The 25,068-nt window shown below is 44.4% G+C and overlaps 1 protein-coding gene across 3 annotated transcripts in view; it reads right to left on the reverse strand.

The window, feature by feature from the left end:
- Window positions 1-24,893, reverse strand: part of MAGI3 (membrane associated guanylate kinase, WW and PDZ domain containing 3) — a 60,704-nt gene extending 35,811 nt beyond the window's left edge. For all 3 annotated transcript variants that reach the window (XM_038168554.2, XM_038168552.2, XM_038168556.2), the window contains exon 1: window positions 24,492-24,893. In XM_038168554.2, the coding sequence (XP_038024482.2) occupies window positions 24,492-24,813 (322 nt within the window). In that variant the 5' untranslated portion in view covers window positions 24,814-24,893. The remainder of the gene's footprint in view (window positions 1-24,491) is intronic.
- Window positions 24,894-25,068: the final 175 nt, after the last annotated feature.

A 25,068-nucleotide genomic window follows, 5' to 3' on the forward strand; every position in this document is an offset into this window, starting at 1 on the left:
TTGATTGCCAGATCTGACATCAGAAACTGTCAGCCACTTACTGATGTTGAGTATTCAGCTGAGATTCTCCAAACGGCCACAGTGGGCATGCTTTTTGGCTGAGATATCATAAGGGCATCTTGATTTGCTGTATCACTTCGGTTACGGGTAGTGACATTTAGGTTAGGTAGTGACATTTGTCCTAAAACAGAAATCTGTCAAAAGACGTAAGTTTTCCTCTGCACAATGAACAGAACAGACAAGGTAAAGAATGGACCTTCATTTTCTAGAATGAGAGAAGAGAGATGTGGGAGAAGAACCAAATACATAAAAAGCATATATATAAATATATATATATATATTTAATAAGAAGTGCAAATGATACATTTACAAACACAAAACAACAACAAAACTTAGATTATTAAAGGCCATGAAAAAAAGAGCAAAAATATATTGTAATCTGTTCTGGCCATACTAACAGACTTTTCACCTTCTCCCTCAACATGAGACTTTCTGGAGATTTAGACGGGGAGCAGACATAGAGGAGACATCAAGAGCTGAGCTCTCCTGAAATTACTGCCACTGCTATCAGCAGAGGGAGAATCAGAGAAAGATTTGGGAAAGTTGTTGGATAGGAAAAGGAAAAGAATTGCTAAAAATGATCTAAGGAGTGATCAATGCCTTTGCTGAACATTGCCTTAAGAATTTCAGTGAATGTGGTGACTGATTCAGGGAGACTGTTTCTCAGTCCTCAGTCTTGACCATCACGACATACACTGTGTTGTAGTGCTTCCTTGAAATCTTACAGTGGTGGAAACATTCCACCCAATATACAAGTCCAGTGTTAGTAAACCTATGCAGGAATAATTTGACTTTGTGTTTACTTATGAACTTTTTCATTAAAAGCATTTTAACTTTTGAAGATAACTAAAATATAGTTTGAAAGCTACATCCCTAAACAATCTTTAATAAATAGAAAAAGCATTGGCAAATAATGCATGATTTCTTCTGAAACAACACGCAGAGCTGAAAAGGACAAGTGAAGAAATGTGAACAGCAGGAGCCTGTATTCTATCCTTCCATTTTTTATTTTTGGCAGTATAGGAACAGCAAAATCAACTGTAACAGAAGCCTCTAGATAGTGAATGTCTGTGGCTGGGATCCTCATGTACCATGAGAAAAATCCTTTGTTTAGTGCAGAAGGAAGAAGAAAGAAAATACTGGCAGAACATAATGGCGTTTACAGGGATTCTTTCAGTGCCATTTGGTTGGTATATGAAAATAACACTTGTTACCCAACTAACAATTGCCTCAGTTTGCAAATAGATGTGTCATAGTTGACAATCTTGGAAAGAAGGAATAAGGACGCAGCATTATGAATCCAAAAGGTTTTTCACAGATGAAAGAAGCATCTGCTACCATCTACCAAGCGCATCCTCCAGCTCCAGACAGGACCAAGTCCATGGTGGGAGAGATTCCTCTGCCCCTGCCCACAGCCCGGGCAGCAGCTCCTGTCTAACCACAAACAGCAAGAAATACAGCTTTTCCTTAAACCACCTGAAGGTAAAAGCATTTGCCTCACATTCCAGAACACGTACCAAATAAATACAGCATCAGTAAGGCTCGAGTCAAAAGCTTTGCACTGCAGGGGCCCTGGTGGCAGAGCACCAGTGGAGCAGCTCCCTCCAACCTGCTCAGGTGCTGCCAGCAGCTCTTGCAGCAGCATAACCAGCCTGACGGTGATGTGCGCCAACAGAAAACTGCAGAAGAAGTTGTAAATTAAGTCCAGCTGTATTTGGAAACATGTAGGTAGGAAATCAACACATAAATGCACTACCAGACTCAAAACCTAAACATTTTGCAATACACTAATATAATTACATGACTCGCCTTCATCACAGCCCAGCACAGTTTTGTCAAGAGGCATTCATCTCTTCATGCAAGTAAAGTATAGATAGTGGGGTTAACATGAAACATGCATTTTGAAAAAAATTAGAGATGATGAGAAATGCTGGTAAACTGGTGGACAACACATTCAATTCATTATTTTTCAGTGACTGCTATTTTTTCTTTTGCATATCTCATTAAATCTACAGACATTCTCAGCCTGTGCATGGTTTCCGTGAATGACAGCAGGCATCATTTTAAGTTTGTTCTACGTGATGCTCTGGTAGCAGAAGCATAGCCTGATATATTGTCTGCCTACAGCCTTAAGGATTTTTAAAACGAAAATCCTTTGAGTGAAGAACTTCAAACTTGCAGATGCCAGCTTCGAATATAATATTATCAGATATAATTATAGTAATACATTGCACACACATAAAAATCCATTAACGATGGAAATAGAGTCAGGAGAATTACAAATGGGTAGGCTTTTCTCTGATAATGCCAAGTATTTTAGTGTAGCTATTATTAAACAGGAGAATGGCAAAGCACAAAGAACTGTACAGCTGTTTCTGATATAAGATCAGAAACTGAAGGAGATATGAGTAGAACTCAAATGATTTAAAATAATGAATGGGTTTCAAATAAAATGCAAACATAACCATTTCCTTCAACTTAACAGCGGGGAAGAAAAATGCAAAAGAACTTTCCACAAGAGAACAGTTTGACCTTTTACATAATATATGGAGACTTTCTTCTCTCTTTGATTTGGTATTTTCTTTAAAAAAGAAAAAAAAAAAAGCTCTGAACAGATCAACAATCTTTCACCTATTTATAAAGATTTGCTATATTTTGAATACATATTTCAATTTTCTATTTTTCTCAAGATGCTTCCCACACTTTACTGGGAGGCAGCATATAGCACACGTAATTCACGGGGAAGATAGAGCGTTTTACAACTTTCTGAAACAACCACAATTCAAGAGAATTTCCTTTTAATTACTGCAGGGTAGTACCTAAAAGCAAAGACATACATCTCTCCTACTGCTCCCAGCTCTCAGAACAGTTTTCTGTGTTTTGGTACTATAAGATGGTTGGGGGGGAAGAAGTCAGTGGAAGAGTTTCTGTGTGGAAAGTCGCCCTTGAGATACTGCTGTTTATACACCAGATTAAGCCGTACTTGCAGGTCAGCAGGGAAAAACCATGATTCTCTCTGGCTACTACTGGAGCTGCCCTTTCCCTTCGCCTCCAGCACTGCTCTGTTTGTTCCTGTCCTCATTTTTAGCAGTCCCCACAGCACTTCATCTGCTGAAATGGCACACAATTTCCATCCATGATTTCCATCTCAAATAAGATGCATTCGCGCTGATGACAGAAAACGAGAATCCAGATAAAGCGCCTCTGCCACTGCTGGTTTGAAACAGAGACAAGGGCTTACACAGGTATCTAGAAAGCTCAATGAACACAGCTCGAGAGCTTGAAACCCCTCACAAAACAAAACTTAGATTCGCAAGATCTAACTATGCTCCTGTAAGACAGAAAGGCAAAGCGTGAGAGTCAGCAGGTTTTTGACTTCTCCACAGGAGATGAACACAGGGCACAATTAGCAGGACAGAACGGGATGCGCTGGGAGGATCGGGCTGGTGATGAAGCCTGCACGGTGACACCACACAGGGCTGAAGCGAATTAAAGGAGAGCGCTACAGAAGTCTGATGGGACAAAACAACGACGGTTGGTAATACACAAACTTGTTCAAAAATTTTATAATACTGGGTTGCTCTAATAATATCACTGACTACTTTATTAAGGCTTCCTAATCACATACTCAATCTCTTGCTGAGGTTTAATCAACGCACAAATGACTACACCTACAGAGGCTGTTTGGCAGGAGCAGTATCTGTTGCTGCTCCTCTTGTACTGGGAGCTACAAAATCGGAATCCTCTGTAGCTGTTAGAGGTTATAACAATACATCAACAAATATAAAAATAAAATAACCCCCCCATACGCAAAGACAAGCACCCAGGCAGCAGAAGTGGACAGCTATGGCTTGTTTTTCCCAATTTATAAACAATCTGCCACTCCTTTCCTTAAATTCCCAATGTGTGCGGTTTTAGTATAGTCACACTAGAGAAAATGATTTCTTGAGACTGCAAGGAAACAATTTGCTCTGGAAAGCAGAGTTACCATACACAACTGAACAGAACGTTGTCGCAAAACTGTTTTAATTCCACTGCTGCCCTTTGACAACCTGCAGCTGCCGTGTAAATTTAAAGTTACCAAGCACTTAATGAGTGGTGTTTAAATAGCCCACCCTAACAAAGGATCCCAAACAGGGCACTTCTACAGGTTAACCCATTGCAGTGTTGGGCAACAGCTGTCTGCCCTGGTGTTTGCCCTACGTGAGCGTCACGTTTCACATGCAGACATACGTGTAACATACCATATCTTATTGCTTAAGCAGCGTGAAGTTCTATAGAATGACACATTTCAGTCATATCCCCAAAGAAAAATGTCCTTGCAGCTGCTCTGTGTTACACAAGCGATTTAATCTGTTTGGGACTTGGCATTATTTTCCCAGCAGAAGGGTACATGTTTGCATGCCAAGACCTTTTTTTTTTTTTCCTTTTTTTTTTTTTCTCTTCCCAGCGTGCTCTGATTAGAACTTATTCAAATAATACGCACGCTTATTTTTAGCCTGCTTTTCATAGGAAGCAAGACGTGCAATTATCCTGTGCATAATTTCTAGGCCCACTAACCTATTTCAGTCTGGAGACTGGCAGAGCGGCGTTTGACAGCGACACCGTATTTCTGTTCTGTAGCACAGCAAACCCTTCGGGGACTCACCACCACAGCCAGCAGCAGCTCGCCACCCGTCTGGCCGCGTAGAGGGCGAGCTCCCTCCGGGGACACCAGCCCCATCCCAACATCTCCACTCCACATTGCTTTAACACAGAGCTGCTCTCCTGAGAGCCCAGTTTCCCCACAGCAGCCCGTGCTGGTTCCATTGCCGCGTTGAACAGACAGTTCTGTCTGTACAAACTCAGGGTAGAGATTTGCTCTCTTACCACAAAAAAACTATTCGCGCACAGTTCAGCTTTGCACGCTGGGAGCAGATCGGCCACAAAAAATGAAGAATCACCATGAACCACAGGCAAAACCGGCATTTTTCTGCCTCTCAGCTTCCTCTCCCTACTGTTTCCAATTGTCCCATCGCTGACCTTTGTGGAGCAGAGCCATTTACACAATTCATTTACTTTTGAAAAGACAGGGATAGCAGCTACCTTATTTTCCATCTGCTACACTCTGCTCTTCTTCACTTTTAAACCGATAAAGCCCATTTCAAGCTATGTGTACCCAAACCCTAGGCCAGGGGACAGTGACTACAAGGCCCCCCAAGCGCAGGAGGGGCAGGGTCTGCCTGCCACGCACCCGCCACAACAGCAAGCAACAGAGCTGCAGCGCGGCTGATGGGAGAGAACTAGAGCTTCTCAGACAGGCTTTTCAAGGAATTCAGGAAATCCCAGCATCTCAAAGCACAGGCTGTGACATTCCCTAAGGATAGCTGCTGCTATGCCAGAGAGAGGCAGTGCAGCAATAAATTCAAGCTCCAGAGAACAGCGCGGTGCCTCCCTGCGCTCCCAAGGACTCCCAGGAATTTAAAAATATCAGCGTTACGTCCTAGGGCAGCACTCCTCTGCATCAAATGAACAAATGTGCTGTGGTCACAGCCGTATTGATCACAGACATCTTCAAGTTGAATTGGAAAACCAACAGCAACAACAACACCCCCCACAAAAATCTGCCTTTGTCTAACGCGTACACTCAGCAAAACCCCTTTAACTCCAGATGTGCACTGGCCATGACTAACGCGAATGCCTGACACACACATTGCACGTTTCTCTCAGTTTTGGAACTGAGAGAAGCGTTATTCAGTCTGCCACAGTAACTAAGGATCGGGGTACATCAGCATGTGCTGTAACTCTCGGTAAGAAGCGATGAGCATCCACCAAAGCATCCACCCTACAACCGCCCGGACTGAGCATACGGAAAGCCAACACGGGAGTGAAGGCTGCAAAGTGTTTCTTATAGATGTCCTCTTTTACATAAGCCTGGTTGGAAGGAAACAGGTTTGTGTTCCTCACAGATTGTTCAACACATTTCTCAGCAAAAACAAGCTGGTTAGAGGAAAGGATAAACGCTGACATTTTAAAGTTCTGGCATAAACAGCACTGCAACTTTTAGATTGCCTAAGTCATACCAATTTCATAAAAATAAAATAAGAAAAAGACTTCCTCTCAAAACACAACCTACAAAGCTGCATTTAGTGTCAACTGTGGTTAAGTCAAACCCGTGAGGAATCCAAAACGACAATTTTTTTTCCCCAGAATGCCTCTGCAAATGTACTGAGCATCCACTATGTAGCTTTACTGTAAGTGTACCCAGATCACACAGTGTTCCTAACAGTAACCTACAAGTAAGAAAATAACACTTACAAGACCTACCAGCATCTTTCGAACTACTTCCAATTTGGGAAGTAAGGCAATTCTCTCTTTCACCTGTATGCAGACGTCAGCCACAAACACTTTCTGTCCATTTTTTGGCAATACCTCTATGGGGGAAGCTGCAGCTGCAGAGCCCGGAGGCAGCCCAGGGCCCGCGCCCACTGGGATCTGCTCCGGTTCAAACCTCGGCCCCAGAGCAACCACAGCCACCCATCACCCTCACAAATCTCACCAGCTTCATTCAGTGAACTAGAATTTGTTCTAACTTAATTTTGAACATCTTCTGCAAGGAAAATTGTGTTTATGATCTTAACGGCGTGTTGTCAAAGTAATCATGTAAGGAAGGAACATTTCTCTCTGTGTTGATCCTTGTGCAATATTGAAAATGAAAGGAATTTATCTTATCCCTCACACGGCATATCCTATTATCTCATCACTATTCATTTACTACGATTTATTTTCAGTTATGGCACCCAGGATTTTCATTTAAGTAAGAAATACTGCTTCCTCTGGAAAGAGCAGGCAAGAAAAGCTAAATGCCAGCAGAGGACCTGCTCAGCTTTTGGGATTCCATTGCTTTCCAGCAAAGTCCAAACAAGACAATTGCTAACAGGGTCCCTCAGAGCAATCGATTCAATTTAAATCTGCACCTACGGAAGCTTCCAGGGGGACTGTGCGCAGGACTTCAGTGCAACACGCTCAGTATGTCTGATTCACAAAACACTCTGAAAACGTGGGTTAATTCCTTCATTTAACTTTGAAATCTAAAGCGCTCTCCTCCTGTAATCTATTTGCATGAAAACACATCTAAAGATCAAGCAGATTGCCGAAGCAGCTATTGTGGAATCTCATTTGTTCCTCAGCACTGCTGGACAGTAACTAGAAGACATCTGCAATAGCAGAAGCCAAACACAAGCTAACAAGGACCAACAGTACTGTGCTGTCACCGCTTGATTTCTGCTCTTCTGCAGGGAGCAAAAGTACGTTCTACGTAATGATGCAACCCATTAATCCCACAAACTACGTAGCATGCTAATTATGACATTTCAAAATACATTAAAAAATCAGAAAATGCATGTTTATTCTAAACCAGGAATTTGAAGTTCTCTTCCAAAGTTATTCTGATGAAATGCTCACATTTAGCAGTATCATAGCCTGGCACGTCTGGGGAAATGCCAACACTAAAAACCATACCCTCTGACCAATGCAAACAAAAGGCTCTCTCCTTTTCCTAGAGAGAAATGTAATTCAGAATTAACATTCAGAGATTTTTGTAAATACTTCTTCAACCAAATAAATTCCTCCATGCCCAACTGCTAAAAAGCAGTGTTATAGTTTCTAAAGTTGCTTAAAAGCCACGTATAAGCTTGCTATAAATTTGCTCTTCAGACTGGTGTAACCTATGATGAGTAACCCATGAGCAAAACAGGTGCAAGGGATAAAACTGGAAGGGTGGCGACATTCACAGAGCAGCACAAACTAAATCATTTCTCTAATGAGCAATAAAAAGGCACTGCGGAAAAAAATATTGCAGAGGACAGAGTTCTGTACCTGCAGCCACAGCTCTGCTATATATACAGCCAGAAGGTCGGACCGATCTTTATCTTCCTCCTTCACACGCGCTCAGCCGTGTAACAGTGGCAACACGGACTTCAGCTCCAACTTCCCCAGTTAACTTCAGGTGGCTGCCTGGCTTTTTGTCAGTTCCTGCGTTTGCTGGCATTGACTAAACATCTTTACTGAACAGCAAGTAAAAACTCTACAGTACTTATTTTCCCTTATTCAGTCACTCTGCCATTCAGATGAGGACTCACCTCGTGCTTAGGAAATGGAAACGTTGCATTCTGCTCCCAAAGGGTTACGGACTCAAAGTCAGCTCAACTGACCTTGGTGTGACTTACCCACAACAGTCAGCTCCTCAGTAACACAGATGGTTGAACTGATGCTGCCAGTGTTTTAAGCTCAGAAAGTGCTTTTAATTTTTTTTATTATTATTATTATTATTTCCTCATGCTGTGTTTACTGTTTTACATATGCCTCTGACTGCCAAGGAATTGTTAACTAATCACCATGAGATTCATTTTGTTAATGCACAGCTGGGTACTTGGTCATGCAACATCTGCTTCTCAGCATTTCTGCTTTCCTTATCTAGCAGTAGTCAGTAAGAAAGCAGCCTCAACAGTGCATGTGGAAGCTGAAAGTGGTAAATGAGTTTATTAACAAACGGTGATTAATATTGGAACCCTCAGACTACTAATGACTGTGTGATCTCTCTCACATTCTCTCTCAAATCTCTCCTTCACAGACTGAAAGGACTAACTGGAGCAGCCAGGCAGCAGGTAAGAGACATTCTCATCACCCCCTCCTGAGGCATTTATTTGAGGTTACTTCAGCGTTGGAGGAGAGCACGAGGCAGAATCGTGCCACCTGCCCTCAGAGCAGCAGCCTCACCTTCCCGAGCAGCCTCGGCCAGACGGCAGTGCCAGGACGGGTGCCTCGGTGCAGCTCCTGCTGCAGGGTGGCATTGGCTCCTCTCCAACACCCGTTTATCTACTAGATCATCAGTGATCAACTTTCACCAGTTGATTGCAGTTTAATTTTTGCCTCCAGAAGTTCTACACGTGGTAGATGTCCTGAACAAAATAGCAATGCTTGTACAGCCTATGCGACAGGAAGGGTCATTCAGTTACAATCATAAAAGTTTCAGTTTGGGAGCACTTAGCTCTTGGATTGTGGTGCATTCAGCTCGGGAAGCTTGCCAATCATCGTCTTCATGCAGCTGTCTCCAAAGGCTGGACTCATTTATATCTGCTTAAAGAGCTCACTAAATTCAAGACTGACACAGAAATGGAATTCTCATAAGAAAGCACTTCAAATAACAAGACAGCTTTGAAGGCAAAGCCAAATCTAATTTCTGTTCTCAATTCACAATCAATCAGAAGGCAGCAATGTACACACACCCCGATAGGAAAACCAAAACTGACAGCACAGTAGTTTTTTTCCTGTATTTATTGCATCATTTGCTTTTCTGTCACCCTTGTCTGACCATATAGATTCTGGAGTAATCTCTCTGAAATGCTTTACTATTACCAGAGCACAGTCTTTCACAGAGCAGATATTTCTGTTACCCACAATAAATACTTATTAAAATGCTTCCTTATTCAGAGCCCGTATGCGGTACTCTCAGATTGACTTGCACAATTTTCCCAAGACAAATGAACTCAAGATTAAAATAAAATTCCATAGCCTGAACTTCATGCCTTGCTGATCTCTCCCTCCTGTCAAAAAGGGACAGTGTTAAATGCAGCCTCTTCAGTTGTACAACCCCTCCAGACCACGACCTTAGCACTCAGATGTCGCTCTGGAGCCGCCAGTCAAACAGCGTGGCAGAAGTGGGATTTTGAGTTTGGTCTTGAAATGAACAGGGTCAAAAGAGCACTTCCACCTTTATTGGAAGTGCCAAACAGGAGGAACTGCTGTAACTTTCCAGCTTTAGGTGACCTTCAGTACCAAATTTGCATTTCGATCTATCTAATACCTGTTTAAGGCAGCCAGAAGGGACACAACCACAAAACATTAGAAGCTGCACGTAGTAGGGGAAAACAAACCAAATCCACCAGCTGAGATCACCTGCACGTGTCCATTTTATTTGGCTGTAGAATTAATTTGATGCATGAAAACAAACGCTTAATGCCAGCCTACAAGTTTAAAAGCCATCGACCTGGGCAGTTACAGCAAAGACCTGGAACAACCTTCAGGCAAGCTCAGCAGGACTGGCTTTGGGTACAGAAACCACAGCACTGAAATGGCAACAGCTTTACCTTAGGCATTTTGCGAGACTAAGCAACACCCCAGTAAGTGCCCCAGCAAACACCCTACCTTCCTTCTCCTAACAATTTTCTCTTCCTTCCTAATTTTACTCGTCGTATCGATTCGTGATCAGGGAGCAGTTGCGTAGCTCGTACTTCCCTGTTATTAACCAAAAGCATTTGGATTCCAAAATTCACAGCTCAGTCCCTACTGGCAGCTCTGCAGAAACAGCAAAGAGAAGAAAGCAGATGTCTTGCTGTTCAAACAAATAATGTGCTGAAACAAAGACCGGCTTTTCTTTGTCTGCCAGTTTAAAGTCTTAGTAAGAATCTAACTGGGCTTTCCTGAAGGCACTGTCAGAACATGCAGATGAAACCAACGCTGGATGTGCTTGGTATGATGGACATCAATATATGCTCTGAAAGCTCAGCACCTCTCTACACCGTGTACAGCAGAGGGGTTTATGTGTCAGGAGGAATATACCTGACAAGAGGCAACAGCATCATTTGTTACTGTTATAAAAAAAATCCATGACACAGGCTAAGAATAAATTTTAAAGTGCAATATTTCAAATATCCTCTGCTTAAACAGCAGATTTTATTTTTATCTCCACTCAGTTATTAAATGTAAGAAAATCTTCGCACCTGGCGTTTAAAACCTCTACTTCCAGGCAGCAGCAAATACTAAATCTTCCGAGATCACTGCAACTAGCCAAGTAAGGGCCCAATGCATGCCTGAATTCTGAATTCCTCAGGTAAGATCCAAATTTTTGTCAGACTGCCTTAAAAAACAAAACAACAACAAAAACACAAACAATTCCTCATTATTTTGTTAATTCTACATCTTTTATATATATATATTTTTTTGCTATGAAATGCTGAATATTAATTTTCCACTTTCTCTTCGTAAACTCTTTTGCAGAGTTTCTTGATTCTGTGTTGGGTTCTTTTTTTATTGTGTTGGTCTTAAAATCTCTCTTGAAACATTAGGTCCCATACTGTGGGTATACTTCACTAAATTTCAGTTTAAAAAATTTTGAGCTACTAAAAACCAGCCAGCCTTTAAAACTACTTTCCCATTTTCCCATAATGATTAATTCTGGAAATAGGAAAACTCATCTCTCTCCGTTTTTAAACAAACTTTAAACAGTTTTCTTATGTTCAAGTAATAACTGTAAATACTGAACAGCACAGAAGGTACAATGCATGAACAGGCACAGTTTGCCTTTGCTGTTTCCTTAACATACAACATCTCTGAAACCCTGCAAACCAGAAAGAGCAATGGACCTCTTAACAACATAGTTCAATTAAGAAAAAAAATCAGATGTGTTTGCCAAAAGGCAACAAATAACGATTTCAGAACAAAACGTATGCCCCCTGAAGGTGATTCAACAAAGCAGAAATTGATTTAAGTCTTTTTTTTTTTTTCCCCCCTGCATTTCACCCGGTGCAAGAAGAAAAACACAGAAAGAACTTCCTCGGGTAAAAACCTTTTTACGGTTCCTACAGGATGACATTCCACATTACGTATCAGAGACTGACGACTGAATGGAAGAATATTCCATTTTAGTAAACTCTTAGCTTGAAAGAAAAATATGCAGTAATATGCAGTATAATATAAAACCATACAGTCCCCTGCAATTACTCACTATTTTGATGAACATTAAGTGTCCTACCCTAATGAATTCATTTAAGTACTAGTAGCATCTCCTAATGGGCGTTAATTAAACTTTTTCAGCACCTCTACCTTCACTAGAGAAAAGTAATTACTCATTGCTGTCCTACAGAGAGGGAAATAAAAGCCCCAGGATTAGGTATTTTTACACTGAGTAAGTAGGGCAGACAGGAAGGGCTGCAGTTCAGAGGCAAGTTGCTATACGTAATTTCACTACACGAGCAGTACTTCAGGCCTTGCACTGAGAAAAAGTTTTCCTGCTGCCCTTAAGTGAGCCACGAAGTAGGGTTTGAAAGCACATAGGTCTGTCAAGGACATAACTCCATCACATAAACCAGTTGGCCATCATCTCAGCTTTTTGATGTTTAACCACAAGTCAGGTAGACACATCAAGTTTTCATACCTATTGATGAATACATTTGAAAATTATTTATAAATATAGCATATTAATACTTCTACAGTAAGTGATTTAAAAAACAAACAAACAAAAATACATACATGAGTAGCAGCTGTCAGATCTTGAATAATGGACCAGAATAATTTTTATTTATTCATACAAAACTGTTTTACACAACAGGGACTAGCTTTCAATCTGAAATATAATCACAGCAATTTTGTCTTCAAGCTTAGGTCATTTGTATTTTTTGTCATACACCAAATACATTGCATTAAAGCTCACATTACAAACACTATCTTCCGAAAACATGGCAAATTTGAAGCACAGTCAGGGTAACGCATTATTTCAAAATATTCCTCAGCAATGGAGTGACACAGCTTTTTAGGCATGGGCACTTCCACCTGATGGTGCCCACAGCACCAAGCTGTTCCCACAAACACAGCTCTCCCAGCATCAAAGCATTTCCAATCTAATCTCACTGCAAAGAAGATTAGTGAAATTACTGAGCAGTAATAGTTCCAGCAACAGAGGTAAAAATACTTCACTGGCACTTTTGGTCAGCTGATTTCTGAGGAATTCTTTAGACCAATAAAGGACAAAACAAGCCATTAAACATCATTCCCCCGGATTAATACGGGACTCTGCTTCCCTCTTACATAACGGGATTTTGAAATTCCTCTGATGTACATGCATTAGGAGGAAATCATCTCTGCAGACCTAAAACTTTAGGGCTTAGTTATTTCCTGATAGTTCTGTGGTTTTAGAGGAAATAAACTGAACGTTAATCCTCTTGGATTTAATGAGTAGTACCAGCAAACTCTGCTTCTGCCTATTAGCAAACCTTCAGCCTGGGAGAAGGTCACTGTAAACTTGGCCTATAACCAAAACAAAGTTGCATCTACTGGCAATGAAATCTTAAAGATAGGGGGAAGGCTTACGTGGTTTGGGTGTTCTTGTTCTTTATTTGAGCAAAAACTGTGTCAAAATTATTTAAAAATTTACCTATGTCTAGACTTTTTCTTGCAAATCACTTAGCACAGTAGGAAAATACCTCATCAGCATGCTGACTTACACTGAGCTCAAATTATTTGTCAATGGTTTTATACATATACATTTATTTATTTATTTAATAATAATTTCAGAAAAAGAAATAACCTACATAAGTGCATCTCTGAATTCAGCTGCAGGATGAGGCAGGGAGGCCAGCAGCCAAACAGAATAAACCAGCCCTCATTCCTCCTTCGATTGTATTCACGTTGCGACCTTCCACTAACTCTTGCGGGAAAAATGAAAATTTATACAGAAGCAGGGACTTTTGCGTTTTATTTTGATCTGTTTTTAAGAGTGATTTTCCTGCTTAATGCTCACTGAAGTTTTACTCTTGACACCACCCACCTCCTATGCACTTCTTCCTTTCAGAATGCAAAGCGGATGGGGAAGACACTATACAAATGACTTTTTCTGAAGACTGACTACAAGTAGAGCAACTATTTAAGATAAAGAATGCCTTTTAAAGAGGTTTTCTGTACTGAAGTAGACAGGGAACCAGCCAGTCATCTAAAGATTAGCTACACTTCATTTTGCTATCTTTAACTTTTGTTAAAAACATTATGCAAAACAAAAGCTCAAAGTTGCTCATCGGTTGCCTTGCCTATTTCTTTTTAACTTTTACTGCTAGTCTTAACCACTACAAGAAATCCATTTTCCAGGATCTTACACAAATAATTTATGTGAATCAGATTTTTTTTTTCTTAGGATATCAAGAAGCAGAACTGGTTTAATTATCTGGTTTCTTCCAGTAGCCTGATTTCAGGAGTTAAGAGAACGTTGCAGATCCCCTAAGACCAATTTAATTGCAGATCCAAATACCCTGGGCCGTGTTTTAAACTCTGCTGGGACCACGTTGGTCAGTCACTAGCGGCTGCACCGCTCTCCGCTACGGATGCTCTGCAGGAGGGGTTCTCAGCTCACAGCCACTGCAGACTGAGACTCCCTGAGTGACTCCTGTAGCGCTCACGAAACGTTTCAGTAAAGCAAACAGACCGCAAAGGGGCTTAACTTTGCAATACAAGACTTAGTGACACTAGAAAATAATGAAGAACCCACAGAGATCAAGAAGTTGAAAGTTGCTGCTCTAGAGCAAACACGCTTTCCACCCTAAGATTATTTCCACTAACAACTTAATTTGATAAACTACATCACCATATCAAGCCATAATTAAGCAGCTACTTCAGATGGAATTTTTCTTCTCATCTGTTCTTTCATCATCAACATGAAAGAAGATTTTTTTTACAAACATGTTTCTTCTGGCCAAGCACAAAACTGCTGCATATTTTACTGGGCGCCGCTCCCATCTCCACGCGGGGAATCTGCTGGCACGGTAGAGCCGCATCCGACCTGAGCGCTCCAAGCTGCAGCTGAGCAGGGGCTTGGGGTGATGCTCTTCACCCCAGCACAAGCACTTTGCAGCATTTTCACCCCGCCTGCTCTCCACACATAGCACTCGTGCCTGCAGCCCCGGGTTGAGTCACAAAAGCCACCACAGGCCTCAGTGCAAGCACCCTGATTACACCCACAGAACGTGCAAACGCTGATCAACCTTTTAAATGGCAGGCAGAGGAGTCCTGGCAAACTGGGCTGCATCAAATCACTTGCTATGCCCCCTCCTGCATACTAAAGCAGTCCTTAATAGAAGGGACACAATTTGAATCCCAAAATGTAATGAACACTGAAACTCTCTCGGAACACAACTGTGAAATGATCCAAGTCCAAGGGAAATGCAATTCTCCCTGAGCGCTTTGTTAAAATTCCTCTGACAATGGCACTGGGGACATTTCAGTAGAAACTCAGCTCTAAATCTGTTCTTCCATATTTCTACCTTCAGAGCCTGACACACAGGCAATACTACCAAGTAACTACAGTTGCTTTTCAGAGCAATTTTTAGCAGATGACTGCAGAGATCTCCTGCCTTACACCTTAAAATCCAAAAGGTCCCTTGGTGTTCTCCATAGCTCATGGATAGGGGCAGATGTTGCATACCTTCAACTGAATTTGCTTACCAGAAAGTAAACAACACTGGATCATACCAACCATCCATTTTTATTTCCATGACACGAGATCTTTATTCAAATTTGCACTACAAAGAAGTGAAATGTCTAGTGGCCAGGCTTAAAAATGCACGTGGGCTGTTCGCTGGGTGGGCGAGGGGATCATGGTTGTTCTTTCAAGTGACTTCAATGTTTAGTCTATGATGCATCTTAAATCACGAACTTCTAGAAGTGTTTTTATGTAAACGCCTAATAGCCTGCAGACAGCTACTGAGTGCTGCAAACCTACAAGCCAAGAATAGAGGATGGATTAAATGTCACTCAGATTCATATTTTCCAGATGCAATAGCATGCATTCAGTTAGATGATCAGTTAAGAAGACTAGTTTATTAAAAACAATAACAACAACATTTCCAATTTCTTATTCTTTACTTCCTGGTAGTAAACCTGATAAATCACCCTCAGCAACAGGCCGGGCTCCACCAGGGGTTACCCTCTCTGCCACAGAACCGGCCACAGGGTCAGGGTGGCTGCCAGAATTCGGGTTCATGGCTCCTGCAGCAGCACCAAGGACAAGGAACGGGCCCGGGACGTGAGTGCCTGGGGCCTGCTGTAGCCCCAGGGCCCTGCTCCTGAGGGGCCTGTGCCCAGGCTGCCCTCGGCCCTGAGCGGACACCGAAGGCCCTGCCAACAAAACCAGGGCAGAAGGGTATCACACCCCCACCTCAGCCAGGAAACCTCAGTCAGGCATGTGAATGCTGGGGGCTGCGGTGGTTTCTGGGTGACTCTGAGCGAAATTTCTGTGATCCAAGCCCAAGACTTGGGGAACAGGTTTGAGAACATCCCGCAGCAGCAGCCAGGCTCCGCCGCTCTCTGCACTTCAAGAACTTCACCCAGGCACAGACGTGTCCGTATGTGTGGGGATTCCGCAAGTTGCTACAGCTCCCACTTGGCTGACAAAACGCAGAAGTTGTAAATAACAGTGCATGGGAGGGAAGCGTTCCCAAGTCTTCACTTTGAAGAGTAAGCAAAGCAGGAGATGTACAGGAATCATAAGAAAAACGCTAAACATCTGTGCCTTTCTGTACAGCGCCCTAAATTAGCACGTACAAGTCAGCAAAGCCATAAATGTTACAAGGCTTAGCCAAAGTTCAAACAATTACTGAATCTCGGTGAACCCTACTTCAGTGGCTGCTCTAGGCGCACTGACACCTGTAAAGGCATTTCCTGTTATCACCAGTTCCCTGCTGTCACCTCCTCCCACTTGTGTTGCGAGAGGAGCACCAAACCCCGAGCCCAGCTCTTCTACACAGCACGACCCCATTCCCCGCGTCTGTTTCCTTCATGCTCTGTTTCCACCCTTCTCTGTCTCATGGCATAGGGCTTCTTCCACCCAGCCAGCCAGAAATGATAATTCGTTATCATGCAGGTAGGAATAACATTTATAGACAGCCATATCAAAACAAAAAAAAGGATAATTCTGATATTTATATAGCATTCACAATCCATAAGACGTCAGCTGTTAGTCTGATTGTATTTATTACCAAAAGCCAGTAATGAAACAGCACTGAAGTAGAACACAAAAATCAATATTCAATAAAAATCAATATGCCATGATCTGACAGACACAGAATTTAAGTTTTACTTTTTTAATACAGATAACTGAAGAGAGATAGCTATCCAGAGCTTAAAGGAATTAACTCGTTACTTACATACTGTAAGTTATTTTCATGAGATGAATCAACTTATACGAGCTAGACTACTATTCAGCAACTGAGGAGCGACACAGGATTGATAATAAACACACTGGTGATTTTCAATTTGAGGAAGTTACATTCAATTAAAAGCAAGCAATAATTCACAAAAAATTACAAGCTCATGCAACATACATATTGAAAAATAGCTTCAAGCAAGCATTTTTGACAGCTCACTTGGAGAAAGCCCAGTGCTGTATCTAAAAGCCTTGGTGTGCTTTGCAAATGAAATTACATTTCCACATAAGATCATTACTTTAATACATTGCATTTGTATATGACAAAAGCACGGGGACATAAGTTTGAACAAAGGATTGCTATGATTTTATTTCATCTTGAAAGCTGCACCTGAACTAAATCACCCAAATTTGCATCAAATAGCACTGATGCAAATTAGCATGGCTTGTACAGAGGTTTTAACAGCTAGGATGGAAAAAATCAAACTCCAGCGTCCCCGCACTCGCAGCACCCACAGCAGCAACCCCTTTCCTCCCTTGGTGCCTTGACAACAGTCTCCTTGATACCACGCAGACAAGCGCCCTTGCTGGGTGACTCCCCTTTCCCCCAGAAGAATACACTCTTGATTTTAAGACTGATGAGCTTGGAAGCCAGCCCAACGCATTCAGCTACTGCTGGCATGTCACCTGGGGGCTGGTCCCATTCCCACCACGACCCCAAAGCAGAGTAATTCAGTACAGACTCTACTAGCCATCAGCAACAGAGAAGGTGAATTACAGAGAATTCTGGTTTCGAAGACTGGTATAGCAGATCAATACAAATCTGCAGTCTTCCCACTGCATTTCCTCTCACCTTCTGTTCAGCTGAACTAAATCAGGAATTTACTCTCAAATACAAAGAAAGAGCTCATATTTTTCTTAATCCAAATCCAGTCCTCTCAGGAATACCATTGCCTTAAAGAAGAAAACTGCTCCCATTCAGGGAACAATATGCAATTTAACTCACAGTCCACGAACATTAGAAGATATTTCTTAAAAGGAAGCATCTCAATTTAAAAACAAGAACCAGAAGAATGAATTCAGAAGACTTTAAAGCAGAGCAACAATCAAAACTAAAGTAATTTTTTCAGCTGTCAATTTGAATGCATAATCCTTTTTATATTTTTAAGATACTTTTAAGAACAATATCTTGAAGCAGTTGTTACAATAATAAAGGAGCATGGTGCAAAGCAAGTTAAACAAGCACAGCTTGTTTATTTTGGGAAAATTCTAAAATGACAGTTTTGTTCTGAAGTGCCTTCTAAAAGTAAAAAAAAAAAAAAAAACTTTGAAAAAATTAAGGAAATTGAATCTTCTAAGACAATAAAAAGAATAAAGAGACAGCCATTTTCTACAACTGACTAGCATTTCATTAAAGCCAGCCAAGAATTCAAGGGCAATACTTAGACAAGAACTATGAAGAAATCTGTGGTTGAAATCACAGCTTCTAATGAAGATTCATGTTTTATTTAATTCTTGGTTTCATTCACATAGAAAATAAAGTCTCCTGCTATTGTAGAATAGTGGCAACGGACAGTTTCAAGAATTTTAAACAAGTTAGTTCTGTGCCAATGTGTAAACCTAGGCTACTTTTTTTTTTTTTTAAAGGGAAAAAACCCTCTCCTTATTACAACCAATAAACATATATGCAAAAACTTCAATCAAAGTTGTCTACCTGAGTACGAAAATTTTCTTTCCAGGAATAACTGGAATACAAGTGCTCAATTGTTCAGTCCTAGTGAAATTCCCATGCCCCAGAAGGAGGAGACAGGGACACTGTGGTGGCAGCTTTGAAGCTCACAAACAGGGAGAGCAGAAGGTGCGCTACCGGCTCCTCCGCCAGCTCAAGGTAAAGGCTGGTCTTACTCTGTGCTGTTCTGCCAGGTCTCTCCTGAGAGACATCAGCGAACAAACAGGGAACAGAATGGCTCTCCTGAAGGGAACAAAAAAGTACAAATTAAAACCATGGTGTTAAGCAGCACAGTAGCAAAAGCCACATGAGGCCTCGTTATCATTTGAAACTAACGTGCTACGAAAGAATAGAATAATTAGAGCCAGTGAAATCACAGCACTTATTGCAGTGAGATTTAAACAAGTATGTGAAAGGGAACGGCAGCATGTTCTATGCCAAGAATAACATGTTTATATAAAGATGAATAGGAGAAACAAGACTACAAATTGCATACACATACTAATGCTAATACCAATCCCTTGGCGGTCCTCTGCATCCATGCACCTGAGACGCAAACTAAGAGCTTGTAGTGCAAGGTGGCTCTCCCAAACTGCTGCGCGATGCACCATCGCTATTGCCAATGCTGGACAAAAGTGACAGGGCCCAACTGAGAGAGTTTCTCACTCAGGTTTCTTTTTAAAGATAGCACATCTGTCTTCTGCCCACTTCCACTGATCTGAGATACCCTACACATTTGTTATATGAAACAACACGTACACTTGTTTGTTTTGCTTTTTTTTTTTTTTTTAAACCTCCAAGTGTGGCAAAATGAATCAACCTTTTCTTTTTTTAACGGGTCACTCTCTCACACGCCCTCAAACAGGAAGGACTGTTTTTCAGACCAACACCCACAAGTCCTCCACCCGGTGTGCGCGAAGAGCGAAGGACCTGAACCGACTTCCTCATCCCCCCAGTAGCACAGTAACACACTGGTCTGGTTAATCACCGAGCTGGCCTGCTGCCAGCTCTCAGAGAAACACAGAATTAGGGTAATGCCTTTCCTCAGAGAGGCAAAATTATCCTAGTGTGTATTCTGATCTCTGTTTTAACACGGCACATTTAGAATTCATCAGATTTTGTGAAAACAGCCTCTCAGTGCTGTGTGCGCTCCTCTCTGCCTTAATTGCCAAACATGCAAATGTTTACCCCCACACAGAGGCTCAGCGCCTACCTCAAGCACAAAAGAAAATGTAAATCAATCTTACGTACTCAGCTGCAAGCATTATGTCTGAAGCATCCTGGTCTGAGCTACCGCAGTCATCTCACGCCTCCGGCTTCAGGGGAAGGACCCTGCACACAACCGGCCTCTGATCGCTCCCATCGCTCCTTCTGGTAACGGGCACTTCACAGGTTAATCACTACACAATTTCACAGTCACATGAAAAAATGCATCCTACTGTTTTCTGGTAAATCTGTAGTAGACTTTGATCCAGAGAGCATTTCGGTAAGCTAAGGCCTTGATATCCTTGAGATTCCTACATCTTGAGAATGTTAAGTGATTTAGTGAAAGATACTGGCCCAAAAGCCAAAACAGCTTGGTACTGAGAACTTCAGAGTCCTGCACCCACCTGTCGGTCACCTCACTTTCTGTACGAGTGCATCGCAAGCCAGGGGGAAGCGACAGAGAGCTGCAGCAGACATCGAGAGGCTGCGGCTGGCCGAGTGCACGCAGCAGCAACGCGCCCCTGTGCTGCACCGGGGGCAAAGGACTGAAAAAGATCCCATGCATGTGAACGGGGAGGTTGTCTGAATGCCCCATCTGGTAAAAAAAAATATATATATATATATATATCCTAACCTGAACTGAACTTACTGCATGCCTGAGAATCCCCAGCGGAGGTCACTGATAATGCCCCCGCTGCAGAACAAGTTTTAATCACAGCTGAAGTTGTGACAGTCGGCTATGAAATAAACACAGAGGAAATCAAGGTTTAATGGTTTCAGGAGCACTGAGACTTTTAAAAAAAAAAACAGAAGATAGTCTGAAGGGAACTTTTAATCGTTTGGAAGCTCACTGCATTTCTTGATTACAGACCCGGTTAGTCACAACAGAGCTGATACACATTCAACAATAAGCCAGGGACAAAACTCCACGGTTTGGAAGTGGAAGAGCAGCGTGACTCTGCCGGCTTCTTCCCAGATGCTAGTTATATGAAACCATAATAATTGCCACAGAGTAGCTTTATGCATCGAAGCTCCTTCGTTTGGAAGGAAAGCACATTCCTTCCTACATAGTATCTGGCAACCCAGGCTCCAGAAGGAGGAACTTGCAGATCATCAGCAATGCTTGCTGCTTTACCACGGTAAGTCTGCAACCTACTTTTGATGCTGCAGCACGCTGCTCTGAAGAAAATACGCATTCAGAGTGAGAGTGTTAAGCATTTTAGCGAGTAAGCTCAGCTTCACGTACAAATATTTTTCAGGCTGAATGTGACTGTCACATGCAACCAGCCGGTACGGTTACAGGATGAGCTGAGCAGGCAGAAGGATGATGGACTGACTGCAAGCAAAATGCTTCGGTTTTTCCTTAATGGGAATAAAAGAATCAGAAACAGCGCCAGCTACTTACAAGGCTAATGCAAGTACTAATCCAAGTGACATTGGGCAGGGAAGGTCCTTGAGCCACCTGGCAGCCATCGTTGGGATGCACATAAGCAGGTGATTAGCTTGAAACCAGCATTTAACAAGTGTGGCTAAAATACAGATGCGCTCATTACGATGAGGCTGCTCATGTTAGCACGCACACAGGACGAGGAGCCCTACTGCTCCGTACAGCCAGCTCTCCTCAGCTGATCGAGATGACGAATGACACAAAAATAACAGCAGGGTTATAATCTCAAGCACCAAGCAGAACGAAGCAATGCCTAACTTTCATTTGGACAACTCCGATCCCAGCATCGGTCCAGGAACACTGGCAGAAAACCCAAAAGCAGCCTTCCTGCAGGTCTCACCGCACGGCCCCTGCTGCCGAGAGGCTCCAAGCGCCTGTGGCCCCATCCCAAAGGTGGCTGTGACCCCAGCACCGAGCCCTGCTCAGCCGCACGCCGCTCTTGTTCTGCTTCGCGAGGAAGAACGGAGTGAGAGGGAAGGAGGAACTTCATCAGCAAAATGGTCCTTCGTTTGTGATGTGCAGTTAACAGATGGCGTTCAATTTAGCATTCCTATCTTTCAAGTGTCTTATCAAACAAGACTAAACAGCATCTTGAAATTTCCATTTTAAATTTTCTATGAGATTGCTAGAAGTATCACAGACGGATTTTACTGCTGTCAACTAAAGCTGTTGCTGCCTTCAACGAAGGATGCCCAAAATAAAGCACACGTCCAGCCTCCTGACGTGCTGCCAGAGGCCACTGGGACACCCGCACCAGATTTCACCGAGAAGACGGAGCCAGCTCTCAAACACTGAGGCTGCACTTCTAAGATGTGGATGCAGACGCCAAGCACCAAGGCCTCACACTCTCCAAGACCAAGTATGAGGAGACCAATTCCTCCCTGCCAGGCGGGAGGCAGGGGAACACAGCATGGTCCCGGTGCAGAAGTTGCCCAGAAGCAGCGCGTTGCCTGCCAGAGGCTCTCCCAGTCTGGCAGCGTATTCAAAAGACAACATTTGGGGCTGGAGAGCAACACGGGGCCTTAAGAAGTGGGGCAGCTTGGGCCTCTGAGCATCCAGCCATCCCACAAGCATCACACGCCACCACCTCCACAGCCCCTACCCCTTAGCCCCGTCATTGGGGTCAGCCAGCCTGGAGCACCCCAGGGTCACTGCGGGAAGAAGGGGAGCCACGGCCAGAGTCGTGGTGCTTCTCTGAGAACGCCGTGCCAACAGCTCTCGTCACACGTACCCTAATTGGAATACTTCCACCGAGTGCTACTGTGGCAATTGAAAAAATAAAAAGCAACAAGAAAAATAGTCTGCTTTAAAATACCGCATTTAAGGACACTGAGTCTAACACCGAAAACGCCTGCCAAAATCATCTGATGTGGTAAATAAGCTTGCAATATGCTCTAGTATGGAAAAACTGCTGGATCTGAAGCATGAATTTGATTTGTTCCAAAAGTTACATAAAATCAGCATAGAAATGCTACTTCTCTTTACACAACTCGCCCAGTGTTTAGTTCACAAGCCCAGAATGACTACACTTAGTGACACCAGGCTGTGCAAGACACCAGCAGCACTTTCCTTCTGCTGAGAAAACCGCTCTTACCTTTTAACCAGTTCGTAATCCCCAGGATAATTCTGCTCCTACCTTCCAGCAGCAACACCGGCACGCAACAGCTCCGTGCGCGCCCCACTCAGGATCTGCTGACACCCCACCAAAAGCCTGCCCGAAAACCCAGCGGCACCAACTCATGGCACTGCACAGCAGGAGCCCAGCACCACTGTCCGGTGGGCACATCTCCACAATCAATTTAAGGAACAGAACCTGCTTTTTACTGCTTTTTAGTGCCTCACCTTTACAACACCTACAGAGCATCATCTGGCTCTGGCAAGTGTCTGCTCTCACTGCATGCATTTATTTCAAATCTTTTCTGCCAGTTTTAACTTGAAAGTTTGAGACATCTCTGTTACGGAAAGTCCCGGTATGGGAATATCCCATTTCCCTCCAGAGTAACCACACAAGAATTTCGTTTGATATTCTTAATACGGTTTCATCTGCCATTAACTTTTTAAAAAAGAGATTTGTTATTGTCTCGTCTTTAACAATGTGTTCCTTAATTTATTTATCATTTTATTTGAATTTAACTTGCAGCAGTTTGTTCTCTTCTAGTTTCCTCACTCAGACGGGGTTTCCAGTTTTTGAAGGCAGGCATCTCGGAGCCAGCAGCCTTCTGTAGCTGCTTTAAGGTGTTGCAGGTTTCATTTTTTTTAACAGGTGATACGCATCAGGACTAAGTAAGTGCTCAATCTCCGTAGCAAAGATAACTTTTAATTAGTGGTCAAAGGAGGAAACTCTGATTTAAGATACGCGTTACCTAGAGTCAAAGAGCAACCTGGGTGTTATGAAAGAAGCACAGAGCAGGTGGTAAACAGAGAGGCTGCAAAAGAAGCGTTTTGGATTTCAGTCCCTGACAGGCTGTTACCGGCTGGGATTCAGACAGGCACAGCTTTAAGGGAGCTTCTGCACAGCGCACCGAGCTCACACCTGGATCTCGACCAGCAAAGCTGCAGCTCCGGAGCTCGTTCGCTGTGAATCATTAACGCGTGTGGTCGCGGGCACCGGGTAGTGCCGGGCACCAGCCTGACGCCCGACACCTGCTGGCCCTCGTTACCCGCAGCGGTAACCCCAACCGGGGGGGGGGGGCACAGCCCAGGGGCTCCTCTTTGGCCCCCCACTCCCAGCCGGGGCCGAGGGCGTTCGGGGGCCGCAGCCGGGGCCCGATCCCGGTCCCACCGCGCTCCGGGAGGCGCCGCCCCCGCGACCCCGGCCCCGGCCGCGCCCCGCCGGGTGCCGGCACCGGGGGGTCGCGGGGAGCTCCGGGGGTCTCCGGGGGGCTCTGAGGGGCCTCGGGACCCCCCCCAGCTCCCCCCAGCCCCCCAACCCCAAGGCCCCACCCAACCTCCGCGCTCACCCCAGGGCCCCCCCAGCCCTCCCAGGGCCCAGCCCCAGCTCCGGAGGGAGCCGCCCCCCCCCCCACCGGGGCAGGGGACGCGGGGACGCGGCCCCGGCCCCAGCCCCGAGCGCGCTCCCCGGGCCTGCCCGCGGCCTGGCTCACCTGGGCGCACGGTCTTGAGGCGCACGGGCTCCCTGAAGTGCCGGATGACGGCCAGCGCGTCGCGGTGCGTCAGGCCGCTGACGGGGGTGCCGTTCACCTCCAGCAGCACGTCGCCCGGAGCCGGCGCTTTACCGGAGAGCAACGCGGGGCCCGGCCCGCCCTCGGAGCCCGGCGGTAGGCGCCCCGCCAGGTAGGGGAACTCGCCGCGTTCGGCGCCGCCGCGTAGCAGCTCGGGGTCGGGGCCCGCCGCGCCGCCCCAGGACACGACGCACTCCTGCACCTTGCTCAGCCAGTGCCGCTTCTTCCGCAGCGTTTTGGACATGCCGCACCCCGGCCCCCTCCGCCGCCGCCGCCGCCCGCTCCGGCCGCGGCTGCCGCCCGACTGCCGCGCGGCCCCGCCCCACCCCCGGCCCCACCCCTCGAGAGGCCACGCCCCTTTGGCAAGCCACGCCCACCTCACGAAGCCCCGCCCCGCCCCCGCCGCTCGGTGTAGTCGCGTCACGGCGAGGCCCCGCCCCCCGCCCGCAGCCCTGAGGGGCCTGAGGGGAGGGGTCCCCTCAGCAGGGCCTGTGCACGC

The sequence above is a fragment of the Anas platyrhynchos genome, chromosome 27, assembly GCF_047663525.1.
Source record: "Anas platyrhynchos isolate ZD024472 breed Pekin duck chromosome 27, IASCAAS_PekinDuck_T2T, whole genome shotgun sequence".
NCBI classification, from domain to species: Eukaryota; Metazoa; Chordata; class Aves; order Anseriformes; family Anatidae; genus Anas; species Anas platyrhynchos.